The sequence below is a fragment of the Hermetia illucens genome, chromosome 2 (assembly GCF_905115235.1).
Source record: "Hermetia illucens chromosome 2, iHerIll2.2.curated.20191125, whole genome shotgun sequence".
NCBI classification, from domain to species: domain Eukaryota; kingdom Metazoa; phylum Arthropoda; class Insecta; order Diptera; family Stratiomyidae; genus Hermetia; species Hermetia illucens.
The window spans coordinates 137009328-137028550 of NC_051850.1; the positions used below are offsets into that span (position 1 = coordinate 137009328).

At 45.4% G+C, this 19223-nt stretch overlaps 1 protein-coding gene across 1 annotated transcript; it reads left to right on the forward strand.

Annotated features, from left to right (window-relative positions):
• The first annotated feature begins 1496 nt into the window (after positions 1 to 1496).
• LOC119648798 (EEF1A lysine methyltransferase 2) lies at positions 1497 to 17991 on the forward strand. The gene is made up of 4 exons (XM_038050642.1): positions 1497 to 1598; positions 1683 to 1922; positions 1982 to 2185; positions 17730 to 17991. Exons 2-4 carry the CDS (start codon positions 1724 to 1726, stop codon positions 17975 to 17977), a joined length of 651 nt encoding a protein of 216 aa, XP_037906570.1. The 5' UTR covers positions 1497 to 1598; positions 1683 to 1723; the 3' UTR covers positions 17978 to 17991.
• The last annotated feature ends 1232 nt before the right edge of the window (positions 17992 to 19223 follow it).

Here is a 19223-nt window from a genome sequence, read left to right on the forward strand (position 1 = left end):
TTCTCCAGGAGATCGGTCCTTGTCCAACGCATCTCCTGCAACGCTGTTACATCAGCCTTATATTGGGACAGGGTAGCGGCTAGCTGCTGAGCGGCAATCGGGGGAGAGCACATTTCATGAGAAAATACGCAAATCGTTATTCCATTTTCGTTGCCAGGCTCATCGTTATGTTGTTAATCCAGTCCGAGGCTCCTGTTGTGACTGATGCGGAATACAGTCTTCTGGGAGTCAACCTAGTTCACTAACGAAGAAGAGCGTCTGATCGAACCAGGCCAAGGTGCTCATGGTGGATGCGAATACAAGCGCTCGAAAGACTGTTTAAACCTCACCAAGAAGAGCACCCAGATCATCGTGGTAATACTCACTGATCACTGTAGGCTAAACTATCACCTGCGGAAGCTAGGGATATCTACGGACTGTGTTAGGAGAGTGATGAAACCTCCGCACATGGTTTGGGACAGTATCCGGCACTTTTGCAAAGTAAGTTCAAGCCCTTTGGAAAATACTTAATACAAGATGCTAGATTGGAAGTAGATACCACAATATAGTTCCTGTCGGTTATAAACGGTCAGTTAACGACATACTATATGTGATAGGTATACTCTAATCAGTTAAGGGGCACAATAGTTCTTTTCGGACGCAGTACGACGTCCGTTGACATTATCATTATTATTGTTTCATTTTTATCAAATGAATTGCCAACAGTTAACTTTTCTTGCATAGATTGACAAATATAAAGATATCCCTATCATAGATTGTAAACAGCCCAAAGCTCAACCCTATTGAGAAAGTTTCGGTTGTTAGAGAGCAAAAAATAGAAATAAATCCAATCATCATCATCATCAACGGCGCAATAACCGGTATTCGGTCTAGGCCTGCCTTAATAAAGAACTCCAGACATCCCGGTTTTACGCCGAGGTCCACCAATTCGATATCCCTAAAAGCTGTCTGGGGTCCTGACCTACGCCATCGCTCCATCTTAGGCAAGGTCTGCCTCGTCTTCTTTTTCTACCATAGATAATGCCCTTATAGACTTTCCGGGCTGAATCCTCCTCATCCATACGGATTAAGTGACCCGCCCACCGTAACCTATTGAGCCGGATTTTATCCAGAACCGGACGGTCATGGTATCGCTCATAGATTTCGTCGTTATGTAGGCTACGGAATCGTCCATCCTCATGTAGGGAGCCAAAAATTCTTCGGAGGATTCTTCTCTCGAATGCGGCCAAGAGTTCGCAATTCTTCTTGCTAAGAACCCAAGTCTCCGAGGAATACATGGGGACTGGCAAGATCATTGTCTTGTACAGTAAGAGCTTTGACCCTATGGTGAGACAATCCAATAATATTGAAAAATTGAAAGAAATCATAAAATTTGCTTCATACAATTAACTTCCGCCAAAACTAGTAAGAAATTATATGAAAACAGTTTGTGATTACGTCACTTCCTGCCGCTCAACGAAATTGATATGCAAGATAAATTTCCCTCTATGACTAATCTGACAGCTGCTATTCAAAGTGAGGTTAAATTGCAGTCAACAGTGCAGGTAAACAGTGGCAAAGTTTGGATTGAACACGGCTACACAGCAAAGCAGTAAAAGGTACAATTGCTAATTACGATTTCTAAGTTCATCAACAGAGCTCTGTTGATGAAAATTTTCAACGTTTATTATCCTTTGGCTCAGGCAGCAGCTTAGAACATTAGCTTGAAATCAAAGTACCAAACATGGATTTCCCCGAACTCGCTGGTTCAGAGCTAGGGACAAAGGAATATTGGGAGCAAAGCTACGAGCGCGAAATTCAAAATTATAATGACCACGGAGATGTCGGGGAAATTTGGTTCGACGAGGATTCACAGATTCGAGTTATTAATTGGATACTAAAACGAGATGAAATACAAGCAGACTACAATGTGATTGATTTAGGTGCGTGGGTATAGCTTACTTCTCTTTTGGAGTGCGTTGAGTAAATAGTAATTCTGCAGGATGTGGGAACGGAATGTTCCTCATAGAATTAGCTCGTGAAGGATTCAAGAATTTATTAGGAGTGGACTATTCCCCAAAAGCTATAGAACTTGCGGCGTCGATTGCCAAGGACCAAGAACTACCAATAGAATACAAAGTGGTGGATTTACTTAGCGAGAAAAGTATGACTGAGCTTGGAACATTTAACATCGTTCATGACAAAGGTATGTATCGATTAATAAAGTGAGTACATAGTTTATATTTGAAGATTGTTGGTTTAGAGGGAATAACGCGAGTAGATTTTGATACAGAAATGGATAATTCCGATATATTCAGCCGAAACACAAACAATTTTAATCTAACTCGCATTTTCGGAATTTTGAATTGTACTCTCGGATTGTAGTAGCAGTAAACATTACCCTTGCATCTCCTGCCTATTTTCGTTAACAGGTAGTTTTTAGGGGCGGCATGTATAAAATTTAACATTCATCATCATCAACTCCAAACATCCCGGTTTTGGGCCACCAATTCGATATCCCTAAAAGCTGTCTAGCGTCCGAACCTACCCCAACGCTCCATCCGGCGCAGGATCTGCCACGTCTTCTTCTTCTACCATAGATATTTATGGGCTGGATCATCCTGACCCATACGGATTAGGTGTTCCGCCCACCGCGACCAGTTGAGCCGGACTTTATCCACGACCAGGCGGTCGAGGTATGGCTCATAGATTTCGTCGTTATGTAGGCTCTGGAATCGTCTATCCACATGTAGGGGGCCAAAAATTCTTCTAAAGATTCTTCTCCCGGACGCGGCCAAGAATTCGCAATTTTTTCTGCGGAATACCCATCCTCATGTAGAAAGCCAAAAAGTCTTCGGAGAATTCTTTCGACCGCGGCCAAGAGTTCGCAATTTTTCTTGCTAAGAACCCAGGTCTCCGAGGAATACATTAGGACTCGAAGGATCATAGTCTTGTACAGTAAGAGCTTTGACCCTATGGTGAGACATTTTGAGCGAAAAAGTTTTTGTGAGCTGAAATAGACTCTGTTGGCAGCCAACAATAACTTCACCTTACCTTCAGCCCTCCGCCCAGTATCTCGTGCCGCCTGCTCGATCTGGATGAAGGCAGTTTGTACATCTCGGGTTGTTCTTCCCATGATGTTAATATCGTCAGCATAGGCCAGTAGTTGGGTGGACTTGAAGAGGATGGTGCCTCTTGCATTAACATCCGCATCGCGGATCACTTTTTCCAGGGCCAGGTTGAAGAGGACGCATGATAGGGCACCCCCTTGTCTTAGACCATGGTTGCTGTTGAATGGTCTCGAGAGTGACTCTGGTGCTTTTATCTGGCCTCGCAGATTGGTCAGGGTCAGCCTAGTCAGTCTTATCAATTTCGTCGGGATATCTCTCATGGCCGTGTACACTTTTACCCTGGCTATGCTATGATAGGCGACTTTAAATTCGATGAAAAGATGGTGCAACTGTTGTCCATATTCCAACAGTTTTTCCATCGCTTGCCGCAGATAGAAAATCTGATCCGTTATTGATTTGCCTGGAGTGAAGCCTTTTTTGTATGGGCCGATGATGTTTTGGGTCTATGGGCCTATCCGGCCTAGTAAGATAGCGAAGAATATCCATAATTGTTGTACTGCGTGATATCTCCGTTTTATGTATTGTACAGATAATGCCTCGTTGCCAGTCATCAGGCATTGATTCGCTGTCTCACACCTTGAGCATCAGTTTGATGAACCGCTTGGTGTAGTTGTGTGTGTGTGGTGGGGAAGAATCTACAGCTTCTGAGCACTCAGGCCGTGTTGGCCCATTATACTCGCCACTCTCGTCTAACGGAATATTCCGGATTCGTTAACGTGTCGTAGAATTTCCGTTAGTGAATGTGATTCTACCCGTCGCAACTGGAGAGCATCGGCACCAAGGATCTGATGTCTGATGCGTCCATAGGCGGGGCATTGACATAGGAAATGTTTCGTGGATTCCATTTCCTCGTTACAGGAGGGACACGTATCATCTTGAATAATTCCTATTCTGAACATATGCCCGGCTAGTGAATTATGACCCGTCAGAATGCCCACAATGCACCTGCAAGTCCTCCTGCTTTTGGACAGGATAAACTTTGCCGTATGTTTGTTTGGCTCTGGCAGAAAAAGTTTGGTGTTCGGGCAGCATTTAGGCTCTGCCACCTGTCATTGTGGGAAGCTTGTTCCCAGTTTTTGAAAGCAGACTTAGCCAATGCTACTGTTACTCCAATTGCTGGTTCCGGTCCCGGCATAGGGGAGATTGACCCCTCTTTCGCTAAAGCCACAGTGACCGGGTACCCAGAGTAGTTCCACCGTATTGAATCTAGAGATAGAGTTCAAACGGTTTCAGCATTCCTGTAGACCCTAGTGATCAGACGACTACTTAACGCCTTTAATGCAGCTCACCCGCTTGTCAATCACCCAGCTTGCCGCCTTTAGGATCGCATAAAATTCGGCTTGAAAAACCGTTGCATATTGTCTCAAAGGAAAAGCCCACGTCTCGTTTTTATTCGAAAGGTAGACTCCAGAACCCTCTTCTGTTTTTGAGCCAACGGTGTAGAAGACTTCCGTATATCCCGCCACGCATTCCTCCGGGACTTGCCAGTTCTCTCTACGCTTCAGGGTAACTTCATATCTGCTACCAAACAGATGTATGGGGACACGAGAGTCGGAAGGACCCACCGATATTCTAGTTGTTGAGCAGTTCATCAAAATATTCAACCCATCGTTCCAATATGTCCATTCTGTCGAAAATCAGATTTCTCCCATTGTATCATAACATAACATTCGTAAGGGTTCATCAAAATGTCATAACAAACGAATGTTTGCAGCGCTCATTAGCATTTAAAAAGCAATATGCTTACCTACTTTCAGCTTTTAGTATTTGTATATCCAAAAAAATTATACAAATTGGTCCCCATTTCTTTAAGATACAGTCATTTGAATACTAGCAATCGAAAAGAAAAGAAAAGTGAATCATAATCTTTCATAAAGATATCTCCTTAGAAAAGTGGAAGCTATAGCTTTCGTCTTGTAAGAAACATAGGAAGAGTTTGGTCGTACATATATCACAATTGCACGCTTGTGCGGGGATTTTAAGTTCAGTAAAGCACAATGGAAATAGCCCATCCGCCCGGTACAGAGAACAACAAACAAATGAAAATCTGGTCTTAGCTGATCGAAGAGCCATTTAGCTAAAACTCAGGAGATCTCAAACCGCAGCATTAAAACAATTATTAGCAATGAAAAAGCATCTGCATATTGACACCAGTCGAAGACTTGGAAGTGGCCATCATCATCGATAACGAGAAGATTCAGGTTTCAAATCTACCGGGAAATGTTATGGCATCTATTTTCTGGGAAGCACTAGAAATTACCAGAACCACTATGATCCGTTGCTATTACACAGAACAAGAAAGGAGATAAATTACCAGGCGGGATTTTCTTTCACCAAGCCAAGGCACCTGCATACAAAAACAGACTTACGCTAGCTGCCATTCGCAAATTACACTTTGAACTGCTTCATACGATTGCCAGTTAGTGCTAGATGGCATAACGCGACAACCAAGCCTACACGCTATCGCTGATGGTTTGCTGAAATGTATTTCAGCTTCCTCAAGAAGTTTGCACTCTTCCACTGTTCTACATCATTTGTTTCTGAGGCGACCTACTTGTCGGCCATCCGGGGATAGTGGATTTCATTGCGGGCCATAGTTCGCAATGGAATTGTCGCCTTTCATTAATGCATGATCTATCCACTGCCTCCTTCGCCTTGTGATCAACACGTCAACAGGTAGCTTGCTACTTGCTTATATTAGCACACAAAGAATACTACCATGGAACAATGTCGACTCGGCGTTGACGTATTTCCAGATGTTGGGCGAAACAGCGAAAGTGGATCTATTGCTGTTAACGCGTCCAACGACATCAAGTTCAATGCCGACGTCGGCAGAAACGACGCTTCCGAGATATGTGAATTAATCAACGCCTTAGATGTTCTGCTCATTAATGCTAATATGAAGAGTACAATGATGAGTCAAACTAAAAATCTTGGTTTTGAGAAAAGATGTCGTGGTCCTTTGCAATACTTGATGTCCTTCGGGCAAGACAGCATACAGGACGTTACCGATAACAGGAAGGAATCGTATCGGCGACAGAATGTAACCTTATTTAGCTCGGCTTTTCAAACCCCTTCAAAATTTTACATCAATGAAGCACGTGATACAGCATGTGAATTTATTTATTGTTTCTGAATTGGCGCCAAAATATGAGTTACAGAAAGGAGTTTAATCCATACTTCAGAATTTCTGTTCCTTGGCTTGAAATTCTTCAAAAGAATTAATTGTAGCCTCTATTTCGACGACCAAGCTACTTGCAATAGTGAACAAAATAAACTGACTTCGATGTCCCGTTCTGGGGGTCGTTTTTATCAGTTTGGCTATTTTGCTTGGTCAAAAGCCTAGTTGGAATCGCGAAGCATTCAAATTATGATCTAGCGTATCAAGTCATCGTTGTTCCGGCCGGCCTTTCGGTCCTTTTCCAACGACTTCGATGTTCAGACCAATCTTGGCAACTGAGTTCTCATCAGTACGAATTACATGTCCATATCATCGACAACATCTCTCTCGCAATTTTTCTACGATCAGTGCAACTCCTAATCGATCCCGCATGTCCTCATTTCGGGTGTGATTATGGCGTGTTGCGCCACTGTTCCAACGCAACATCTTCGTCTTCATTACCGTGAGGTACCGTTCACTGTTTTTTATTAACGCCCAACGATCAGCACCTTAGATGGCTGTCGGCTGATAGCATTGATCCGAGATATTCAAATTGCTCAGTGCTCAACAAGTCACTGCCATCGACTGTACTAGTTCCTGTTTCATTGGGATCGGTCGTCAAAAATTTTGTTTTATTTAGATTCAGTTTGAGATTGTTACATGAGGCGACCATTCCATTTTTGAACAAGTTGCTCACCTGCATAGAACAGTGTGTAAGATGCTTGACGCTGGATGTCTCGTTTAACAGTGTCGATAACAAGAACAAAGAGAAGTGGCGATAGGGCGCTTTTTAGATGAACACCGACGAAGATACGAAGTGGTGTTTTTATGCCTGTCTCACATCAAATTTTGCTTTCCGGATCACAATAGGAGCTCGAGTTCCTCTGGGATTAGGTGTTGCTGCAAAGTATACCTGATTAGTTTATGTGGCACATGATCAACAGATCCGGACATGTAATGTAGAAAGGGCGATACTTCTTACGGAATTTCTGCACGTGTAACCGCGCAACGTATATTGCCTAAGTAGTTTCGTAATACTTGATAAATTGACGACTTAGTTTACGATTACTCCAACCATGTCCCGTCAGGGATGTCAGGAATGCGTTCAAAAATCTTCATGGTATGGGATAGCAACCGGATTGGACGATAATTTGGACCTCCTCCTAGACTGCCTTTCTTTATCCATATTGGAAAGATCGTGCTTTCTTACCAGTCAGATGGTATTCTACCCTGCTCAATAACCCGATTTAAGAATTCACTGAACCACAGTGTTTTTTTGTTGTTTTCCTCGACTTTATTCCTTTGATTGACTTCAGTGGCATTGGCAGTTAAGTCCTGGTGATTTAACGTCATATAAACTTGACCCCACCGTCTTCTTAAGACTTAGATTGATTTTGTGACCAAAATCAGAGCCCCGCTTAGACAAGGACAACGGTACTAGACTATACTGGCATGACCCATCATTCATACTGGTGGACGCAAGGTCTACATAAATTTCTACCAAATTTTGGAGTACGGCTACCGTTTTGTTGATAGCAATACCACGTTTAAGGCCCCAGGGTCTCTTGCCTACTTGGATGTAACCACCACTCCCATGAAGTTTCCACTAGGGGGCCAACTGCTACAACCAAGCTGAAAGTACATGAACCAGGAATTTTCCTGAGACATGTAAATTTAAGAGGCTATACCGGCTCCCACGGTATACTCCTGGGAAAGTTTCGTGACCGAAGCCACTTTAGATGAGCCTACGTCCAGGCTCGGGTCTGATCGCTTCTATAAGCCTTGCAGCATTCACCTATTGCATTACTACCAGCAAGTCATAGTTATTACAGCGTTTCCCGGTGCCATGACGTGGAGGTTCTCCTCGGCCACTTGGTTTTGGTCCGGCCGGCAGGGTTGCTCATTCCGGCGCAACCCCAGGGCACCAGTGGCTCCGGCTGATGGAATTTCTCCAAATGTCGGCAGTGGTTTTTGAAGTGGAAAATGAGCAAATTCTTCCATTGAAATCTGCTCGAAATATTCCAGTCACCCGTCCGTCGCACCATTTCTGTCACCACCGCAACTGAAGGGTTCGATATCTTGTATATGTTGGTTTTCGGCTCTTCCGCCATCCCGAGTATCCAGTTTATCTTTGCAACGAACAGCTCGACTAACAGCAATGGCTTTTTTTGCTTCTCAGTTGACATTCTTCTAATTTGACAATTGGCCAGTGTTTCATCGACGAGATACTTCGGATAGAGGTGCTTCTTTTCGGGAACTTTCATTTGCACATCGTCATTCCAAGGCCAAGTATCTCGGTTGATAAGCCGCTTAGGCGATAGGCGCATAGGCGACTTTTGGATCCCGTCTTTAACTTGATTCCACGATTCTTCAAAAGTTGCGTTGGTTGAGAATCACGTAAGTGAAATAATTTCTTCACTTTTACCACGAAATTGCCACCATTTAATTCGCGGCGGATCAAATCGCCCACGGGTAGCAGGCCAGTGTACCGATCAAGTTTGTTGTTTAAAACATTATCAAGCCAGCGTACTCTGATGATACGTCGCAGACTGGTGTTTACGAAGATTTGGAGCTTTTGAGTGACAATGAGGGTCATTTTCCATGTGCTACTCCCATATAACAACACAGAAATAACACTAGCACAGAAGAGTTCAATTTGATCTTGGTGTTGTTCTACATTTAAGACGCTGTTTTGTCAAGTAAATCTAGCACAGTTAATGCGTCGAACGGCAAATAGTTCGGTGCCACCGTCGGCAGAAACTATCCTTCCTAAATATACAAATTGATCGACGAATAATAATAATTGTAATCGCTGGCGCAAAAATCAAAAATCATTCAAAATCATAATAGTGCTTTACAGTACACTGCAGAAGGCGAGGTGGCCGCCATTGCGCTCGCCCGACGCAGGTAGTCATTCACAACTGAATGGACTTGTATCCGACATCTAGTCACGATAGAAACCTCTCTGCCACCGGTAAGATTTAAACCACGACCTTCCGCACTGGCAGCCTAGCGCTCTAACCACTAAGCCATTCGGGCATACAGGTCCGGCATAAACCATGCTTCCTAGATATACAAATTGATCGACGCCTTCGGTGCTCTGGCCGTTAATACGGATAGGGAGAAATCGATGACTCTGTGGCGCGGCAGGATTCGCAGCATTCGAAATTTATTTCGAATGTTGCGAGTGCGAGCAATATAGATGGCGCGGATCTATCCACTTTGCGTAGCACGCCAAGGGAGTGGAAGATCGCAGTAATTATGTTTTTCAGATCTGTCACTGATTTTTGAATATTAAGTTTGGAATTGAAAAAAGAACACTGAAGTCTTTTTGATTTGGGAAATAGAATTGGAGTTGAGTTCGCTGACTAGAATTGATGTTGAGTTCGCTGACTAGAATTGATGTTGAGTTCGCTGATTAGAATTAGGACTAATAATATGTAAAACCATTAATATTAAATGTTCGCTTAAATATTTTAATAAAAATATAAGTAATGTTAATTACTTAATTGGTGACCCCGGAACTCGCACCAACAGCATCAACAACTAAGATCCCGAATTCCCAGAACCTGCAAAATTGAAAAACTCAAGCACATCATCATCCCCATCAACAAATCGCAGTCTGCGCAAGCACAATCGCTCAGCAGGCAGCCGCAACAATCGATTGGAGATAAGTAAGAGTTCCGCAGCCGCAGCCGCCATCGCTGCCGCAGCCACTTTCGCCGCCGCACTCAACTCCACCATCGCCGCAGAGGTCGAAGCCGCCGCCGTCACCGCCGTAGCCGCTACCGTCGCAGCCGACACCAATATCACCGCTGCAACCATCGCTATCGCAGCAGGAGCCGAAGGCTCCGCCACCATCGCCGCCTCCTCAGCAGGTGCCGCCGTTTTAGTTGTTATAAGTTAATTGTATTTCACTCTAAGTCAATATTAAAAGTGAATAATTGTCCACCATCGCCGACATTGGTGAAGTTCTATTAACGACAAAAATTCGTCCGAGCAACACGGCAGAAATAGAACTTCCAAAGACTGAGAAATCCTTCCAAAACATCAGTAGACCGTACGGCAAGCGATTTTCACGCGTTCGCATCTACAGTTGAGTGTGGAGTGATGTGGTAAACATCACGAAAACGTGTCGCATCTTCACATCCCGAGTCGGAGCAGAGGCAAGAAAAAACGCGAGAAAACCTTCTCTACACAGTGTACTGCGCGACACACGTCGGACCCTCTCCAGAAGTAGATTTTTACGCGACTTCCCGTACGCGCGCCCTCCTGCACAACACCTTTCACGCACCGGACTAGTCATCATTGCCACAACGATCAACAACAGCAACAAACGGACGTCCCCAGCACCGCCAACGCCGCAGCTACAGCCGACAAACTCGACCAGCGCCGCCGTCAAGGAGTTATACTTAAGTGAAATTATTATTCATTTATATATAATATTTATTTATTTATTCAGTTTAAAAAAATAGTAATAAAAAAATTGAAATCGCTGCAAGAGACGGCGTGCAGGTGTTTAGCATCGCGAGTCCTCCATTCTCATTGGTGGTGTTTTTGGTCTGCGCTGGATAGCGTCCGCTTCGTTTTTTCTCGTTTCGTGCGTGCATTTGTGAGTGCGACCTGCCGTGTCGGTGTAAAGTTCACCGCGTTTCAGTATAAACTCACCGCGTTTACATCTCAATCTCGTACTTCTCTGTAAGAAAAATGTCTTTTGACAATAAAGACACGGCAGGCCCATCGGGCCCGCAAGTGACCGCCCTCGCCGTACGCGTTCCTCCGTTTTGGCGGCGGAACCCCGAACTGTGGTTCGTGCATTTGGAAGCACAGTTCCAAATGTCCGGCATCACATCGGACGCGACCCGTTTCAACTACGCGGTGGTCGGCCTGGACGAAGAGTCCATACTTCTGGTGTCCGACGTGGTGAAGTCGACATCGTACGTGCAGCTCAAGAGCGAGTTGATCAGGCGCCTGTCGGCAAGCGAGTCGGCAAAATTAGACCACTTGCTGGCAGGTTTAACGTTGGGTGATCGAACTCCCAGCCAATTGCTTCGTGAAATGAGGCAATTGGGTGGGAGCAAGATCGGCGACGACCTGATCAAGTCGCTCTGGCTGCGTCGGCTCCCGGAGGGCACCCAGGCGATCCTCGCTTGCGTCTCCGGTTCCTTGGAGGAACTGGCAGCGACGGCCGACCAGGTTCAGGAGGTGTACGTACGCCCAACCTTGGCGGCCGTTCAACCACCGTCGGATGAGGTGGGTGAATTGAGGCGCGAAATTGCTGCTTTAACAGCTAGTATGGCCGAGATGCGGGCGACGTTGGACGCTCAGCGTTCGGGCGCCAGATCGCGAGCACGCTCGCGGTCTGCCATCCGAAAAGGGCGATCAGGTAGCAGGTCGTCAAGACAGTCCACGGACCCAGGGATTTGCTGGTACCACCGCAGATTCGGGGATAAAGCGACAAGATGTACGCTACCGTGTAGATTCTCTCCTACCGCAAAAAACTAGGTCCGCGGGGGGTCTTGGCGGCGGCCACCCAGAACGCAGCGCCACGTCGCCTAACTATTTTCGACCCTCTCAGCAGGCGCAACTACCTCGTCGACACGGGTGCGGAGGTTTCGGTCCTTCCCGTACCCCAGCATCATCAACTTTTCCCTCAACCGCTCAAACTTGCGGCAGCAAATTCCTCCCGCATCAATACTTACGGGTATAGGCAAGTGGACGTGAGTCTTGGCTTGCGTAGGACGTTTTCGTGGCGTTTCATCCTGGCGGATGTCAGCTTCCCCATACTAGGCGCAGACTTCCTGTGTCACTATGGATTGCTGGTGGACTTGCAAAACAAGTCTCTTATAGATTCCACGACCAAACTTAATTCGTCGGGACATATGGTATCTCACCCAGGCAATAATCTTTCCGTTCTTTTAGAAGACATTACCGACTCTCGTATTCGGGCACTTCTCCAAAAGTTCAGCCAGATTACTACCAACTGTGGTCTCTCCAAACCAGTGAAGCACAATGTGCAGCACCACATTATCACTACTGGTTCCCCGATCTTCTCGAAGGTGCGTCCTCTACCATCTCAGAAACTGGCAATTGCACGGAAAGAGTTTGAACAACTCGTTCAACAGGGTATCTGCAGGCCCTCAAACAGCTGTTGGTCTTCCCCACTGCATATGGTCCCTAAGCCAAACGGCGAATGGCGCCCATGTGGGGATTACAGAAGGCTAAATGCACAGACTGTTCCTGACCGATATCCAATTCCACTCATCCACGACTTTGCGCATCACCTCGCGAATTGCCGCATCTTTTCGACCTTGGACTTAACCAAGGCTTATCACCAAATTCCAGTAGCTCCTGAAGACATTCCAAAGACGGCAATATGCACACCCTTTGGACTCTTCGAGTTCACCCGAATGACTTTCGGATTGTGCAATGCGGCGCAAACCTTTCAAAGGTTCATTCACTCAGTCCTGCGAAACCTCGAATTCTGTTTCGTATATTTGGATGATGTTTTGGTCGCTTCTTCCACTGAGTCTGAGCACTTAGCCCATCTCGAGTGCATTTTTCAACGTCTCCTTGAGGCCGGTTTAGTCCTAAACGTTGAGAAATGCAAATTCCTTCAACAACAGGTGAGATTCCTCGGCCATTTCATTTCCCCTGAAGGAATACAGCCCGACCCAGACAAGGTGCAAGCAATAACAAGCTTCCCGCGTCCAAAGACAGTGAGGGAGTTGAGGAGGTTCTTGGGCATGCTAAACTTCTACCGTCGTTTCCTGCCCAAGGCCGCCCATCTCCAGTCCATTTTGAACGCGTACTTGTCTGGCCCCAAAACTAAGGACACACGAGAGATCGTGTGGTCTGAAGAGGCTATCTGCGCGTTTGACAAATCTCGTCAACAACTGGCTGACGCTACGCTCTTGGCATTCCCTCTGCAAGATGCACCCCTAGCCGTTTTTGTTGATGCCTCTGACATCGCAGTAGGTGCTGCCCTTCACCAAAAGGTGAACCAAGTTTGGCAGCCGTTGAGCTTCTTCTCGAAGCAGTTGAATCCCGCTCAACGGAACTACAGCACCTACGATCGCGAACTGCTCGCCGCATACCTGTCCATCAAATACTTCCGTTTCTCCCTAGAGGGCCGGCCGTTCACAGTGTTCACGGACCATAAGCCTCTCACGTTCGCTTTGAAACAGAAGCCCGACAAAGCGTCCCCTCGTCAGCTTCGACACCTGAGCTTCATAAGCCAGTTTACGTCGGACATCCAGCACGTGTCCGGGAAGGACAACATTGTTGCTGACGCTTTGTCTCGTGTCTCCGAAATTAACATCCCCGCCTCACTCGATTTCTCGGCTATTGCCAAGGCGCAAGTGGATGACGCAGCACTTCAGAGCCTCAGGTCCAACCCCAAATACAAATTTCGGGAGTTGCCCATCTTCGGCTCAAACCTCTCGCTCTGCTGCGAAGACTCGGAAAAGGGACCTCGGCCATACATTCCGGCCACATTTCGCAAGGAAGGGTTCCACGCAGTTCACGACTTGGCGCACCCCGGCATCAGGACAACAAACCGGTTAGTCACCGGAAAATATTTCTGGCCCTCCATGAACAAGGATATCAATTCCTGGGCCAGAGAGTGCATCGCATGCCAAAAGTGTAAAGTCTCCAGGCATGTTAGGAAAGAAGTGGGCTCATTCCCCCGCACTACCAAGCGTTTCCACACCATACACCTCGACATAATAGGGCCTTTGCGAGACTCGCACAGTTATAAGTATTGCCTCACAATCATCGACAGGTTCACGCGGTGGCCTGAGGCAATACCTCTGAAAGACATTACGGCGCAATCATGTGCTGAAGCCCTCTGTCGAGAGTGGATACCTCGCTTTGGCGTCCCTGCAGTGGTCATCACTGACCAGGGAATGCAATTTGAGTCCACCCTTTTCTCCGAGTTAGGCAAACTCCTTGGTTTTAAACGCCAGCGGACTACGGCATACCACCCACAATCCAATGGGATGTTGGAACGTTGGCACCGGACGCTGAAAGCCGCCATTATGGCACGCGACGACCCGTCCTGGACGCAAGTCTTGCCCCTCGTCCTACTCGGCCTTCGTACAACCCGCCGAGAGGAATTTGCTGCCAGCCCCGCGGAGCTGGTTTACGGGGAGAACCCAAGACTCCCAAGCGATCCGGTCTTCGACAAGAGATCGGGTCTCACGGAGTCGGGGTTGGTGCGTCTGCTGTGGGACAATCTCCGGCGCATCAAGGCGCCACCACCCACTCGACACTCGTCCATACCTGCTTGTTCGCTCAAGGAACTGGACACATGCACGCATGTGCTGATCAGAACGGATGCCGTCCGGAAGCCGCTGCAGCCTCCATATGAGGGCCCGTACCGCGTTCTCGAGCGGGGAGAACATTTCTTCCAGCTCGAGATCGGTGGTCACAAAAAGGCGGTCTCTTTGTCCAGGCTGAAACCCGCGTGCGCCCCGAAGCAACGTCGTGTCCGCTTTGCGGATTAACGGCGAACGAAGTTCGGGGATCAGTCGCTGAAACCCCTAGGTTTCATCTGGGGGCGGAGTGATGTGGCGCGGCAGGATTCGCAGCATTCGAAATTTATTTCGAATGTTGCGAGTGCGAGCAATATAGATGGCGCGGATCTATCCACTTTGCGTAGCACGCCAAGGGAGTGGAAGATCGCAGTAATTATGTTTTTCAGACCTGTCACTGATTTTTGAATATTAAGTTTGGAATTGAAAAAAGAACACTGAAGTCTTTTTGATTTGGGAAATAGAATTGGAGTTGAGTTCGCTGACTAGAATTGATGTTGAGTTCGCTGACTAGAATTGATGTTGAGTTCGCTGATTAGAATTAGGACTAATAATATGTAAAACCATTAATATTAAATGTTCGCTTAAATATTTTAATAAAAATATAAGTAATGTTAATTACTTAAACTCTTCTGACCGACTGGTTTTGCTGGTATTTATGTTCAGTCGACTCTATTTGCCTTTGTTTCCAAACCCAGAGCCAGCAAAGAGGAAAGGAAAGATATCATGGCCTATTGAATTCCTCCACGTCCTCCGGGCAAGGCAGCAGGAAGAACGTCATTGATAACAAGAAGAAATAATATCGGTGACGAAATGATTCCAATTTTAAATTACTCTGGAATTTTACCTCAATGTAGCCACCATATTTCGCTCTGATAATGCCTATTAGTTTCTCCGGAATGACCCTCCTGTATAGAGCATGCCAAATATACTCCCTGTTCACGCTGTCGAAAGCTTTCTCGATGAAAAGCAGGATCCATAGGGTGTTGATGTGGTCAATGTAGGAGGATCCGGAGCAGAAACCAGCCTCCACTCTGTCGATCACCCGTTCGTGATGCTCCTAGATGTGTTCCAGGATTATTTTAGCTATTTCTGTGCAACGGCAGGAAGTACGCAGCTATCCCTCCAATTATCACACCCAAAACGAGTGCCTTTCTTTGGAATCTTAACCATCATCCTTTCTGATTCTCAGTATTTCTGCAGGTGTAGCGATGAATAACACTGCGGGAAGACCGCCAACCTCAACGGCTTTATTTCGTTTGAGTGTATTGATGGCGGTCGGTATCCGAAAGTCACGGTGAGTAGTCATTTCATTCACAAGAGATGGATCTTCACCGTATGTAATGCGGTTACATACGGTTACGGTGCTGAAACGTTCCTTTGACTTCTTCAGTTGCTCGTCATCGCTGATGAAGAGTCGACGGTCAACGTCCTTTATAGGACCATTGAAAGTTTTGTGATAACATATATATTCTTTCGTAATGCAGTCTACAGTTTTAAATCATTGCGTTATGCGGCATCTTCCGCTTCCCTGACCATGGCATGGACCCCCGCCCCCGTCCATCGGTCCGCTTCCACGATTTCGCAGCTAGCCAAATCTTATGACGCCCCGTCTGGACGGAGCCGATGACCTGCGTAGCACACGACAAAAGAACATCGATTTTTTTCAGGCAGGTTGCTCAGTGTATCTGCCGTCTGGTCAGCAAAATAACCCTCCCTCTGTCCACCGATCATACAAGCGGTCGATATTGAGCTTGAGCGGCGCAACTGTCCAATCTAACCTGAAGTGGCGAACGCAACACGCAAGTAAAAATAAGCGACCATCAGATGGTGATCCTTTTCGGGACTGATGTCAGTGCCTCTCTTGTTACGCACATCCAGAAGATAACTCCCAAATAAGGCTCCCAGATTAAGAAAGTGCGCCTTGCGGTAGCCGTAAAATGCAACCCGACACCGAATTCGCATCTGGTAAAACTTGGCTCTCCAAAGTATAAAAGCACATCGCCGCAAGAGGGAGAGGAGTATTCTCCAGAGTTTTACTTACTTCGCTTAGGCCCAGTAAGCCCAACTCATATCGTTGGAATTCTGGCTTGAGTTGGAGAAAGCGAGAGACCCTCGATATCATTGTCAAGGAAAGTGTGCACATTACATACACCAATCGTAGTTCGTTTCCAAAAAACGAACGTCATAGCCGTGAGGTCAGTCCCTATCCGAGCCGTTATTGATGTTTCTGTACCTTTAATTTGCCTTTTCTGACAAGCAGGGAAGACTTTGAGTGTATTTGTAAGCCTCAGCTCAAGAATTTATTTGGCGCGGACTAATTTTCTTACATCCTGAAACCGCCCATGAGTCAAGAACCATTGCTCATTTCTCGATTAAGGTGGACGCCCTAGCATTTTTCTGGGGCCTATTAAGTAGTATGATATTTTTTTGTAACGACATTTAATGCATTTTCTTAGTCGGGCTGTTGCGGGACCTGTCAACAGAAAAGATCAGGTTAGGATTCAGCATAGTGAAGTACTTCAACTCTATTTTATCTTATCTCAGTATTTTATTTTAATTTTACTGTGGATTGAATAGAGTATATTGCCTCAAACACTTCTCCTTTATGTGGCCTTAGGACGAGCATATTATGTAAATAACATGACGGAGTTAGCTTTGTTCTATTATTGACAAAAGTTGACTCCTGGGTAGTCTTTTTAACCACTCATACCACTCAATGTTACTTATACAAATCGGTTCAATTACTATCTACAATTTAGTGGACTTAACCAGCTAAAGTAAACAGACATCGTTCAAGTCTCTGCAACTTCCTGGTAAACGTTAAAAGAATAGTATAGCGTAAACTATTGAGCTCTAATTTGGAGAAGCACTGAAGTGGTGCACTGTGTTTGAGGGAATTATCGTGAAAGTAGGAAAATACTTTCAACATCTTAAATGTGTTTGAAAAGTAAACGTAAAGGTAGTGACATGTACCCAGTACAAAAGACATAGACAATTATTGATTGAGTTTTTAAAAAAAAATAAAAGCTTATAACTATTTGTAATACTTTCTATCTTTTTATTATCTGTTGCTCTCTAAAACTGTTCTTTCTGCTAAAATTATGTTTCTACTAAATTCCTATCGTCTGCCATCTTTTACAGGAACCTATGATGCAATAAGTCTTAACCCAGACAATCCAAAAGAAAAACGAGAAAAGTACATAGAGAATACGAGAAGAATTCTATCTGACGAAGGCTACTTCATTATAACTTCATGCAATTGGACAGAAGAAGAATTAATCACAAGTTTTCAAGGAAAATTCGAAAAATTTTGCACCATTCCAACACCAACTTTCAGATTTGGTGGCAAAGAGGGGAGCGTTGTAACATCTGTTGTATTTAAAAAATAAAATATGTGAATGAATATTTAAGGTTTCTGTTCTATTTCCCTGCCCAACTGATACGACCATTGAACCGAGAAGACTGGAGGCAAGCTACTGACTTGGAATGTCTATCCTTTGAAGAAGAGAAAGAACACTATTTTCCTATTGAGATTCAACATTACTGAATTAGATACGATGATTATAATAACATTTGATGGAAAATGTGCTTAATTTAGGAGTAGTTTGCATATTGGATTGGATTGGATATAGCAGATCTGCGAAGGAAATAAAGCAACACAGAAAAATGTCCCTTACCCCTCTCAAACTGCTCATTGCGGTTGATAAACACCCATAATTAAACCATCGAGACAACAAATCCCGTTGGAACCTATCAAAACTATTAAATACAAGTGCAAGCCTGAATAAGTACTGGGAGTCTAAAAAAATACCAGCTTCGTCAAAAACTCCCTAAAAGTCTGTATTACATGTACCAAGCTAAAATTTATCTTTATAAGAAGATTCAGCATGAGGGCAAATAGTTGGCGCTGAAGAAGCGCGTGAAGATTTCCCGGTACTGACAAGCCAATAGTGCATTTAATTTTCAATTTAAATGTTATCTGTTAACGCTGTGAAAGCTGAAGAAAAAGGAACGGAAGTTCGAACTTCTCAAGCTCTTCTCTATGATTATGGAATACCTACCGCATAAATAGGCGCATCATCATCATCATCAACGTCGCAACAACCGGTATCCGGTCTAGGTCTGCCTTAATAATGAACTCCAGACATCCCGGTTCGATCCACCAATTCGATATCCCTAAAAGCTGTCCGGCGTCCTGATCTACGCCATCGCTCCATCTCAGGCAGGCTCTGCCTCGTCTTCTTTTCCTACCATAGATATTGCCCTTATAGACTTTCCGGGCGGGATCATCCTCATCCATACGGATTCAGTGACCCGCCCACCGTAACATTGAGCCGGATTTTATCCACAACCTGGCGGCCATGGTATCGCTCATAGATTTCATTGTTACGTAGGCTACAGAATCGTCCATTCTCATGTAGGACACCGAAAATTCTTCGGAGGATTCTTTTCTCAAACGCGATCGAGGGTTCGCAATTTTTCTTGCTAAGAACCCAAGTTTCCAAAGAATACATGAGGACTGGCAAGATCATTGTCTTGTACAGTAAGAGCTCTGACCCTATGGTGAGACGTTTCGAGCAGAACAGTCCTTGTAAGCTGAAATAGGCTCTGCTGGCTGACAACAACCGCGCGCGC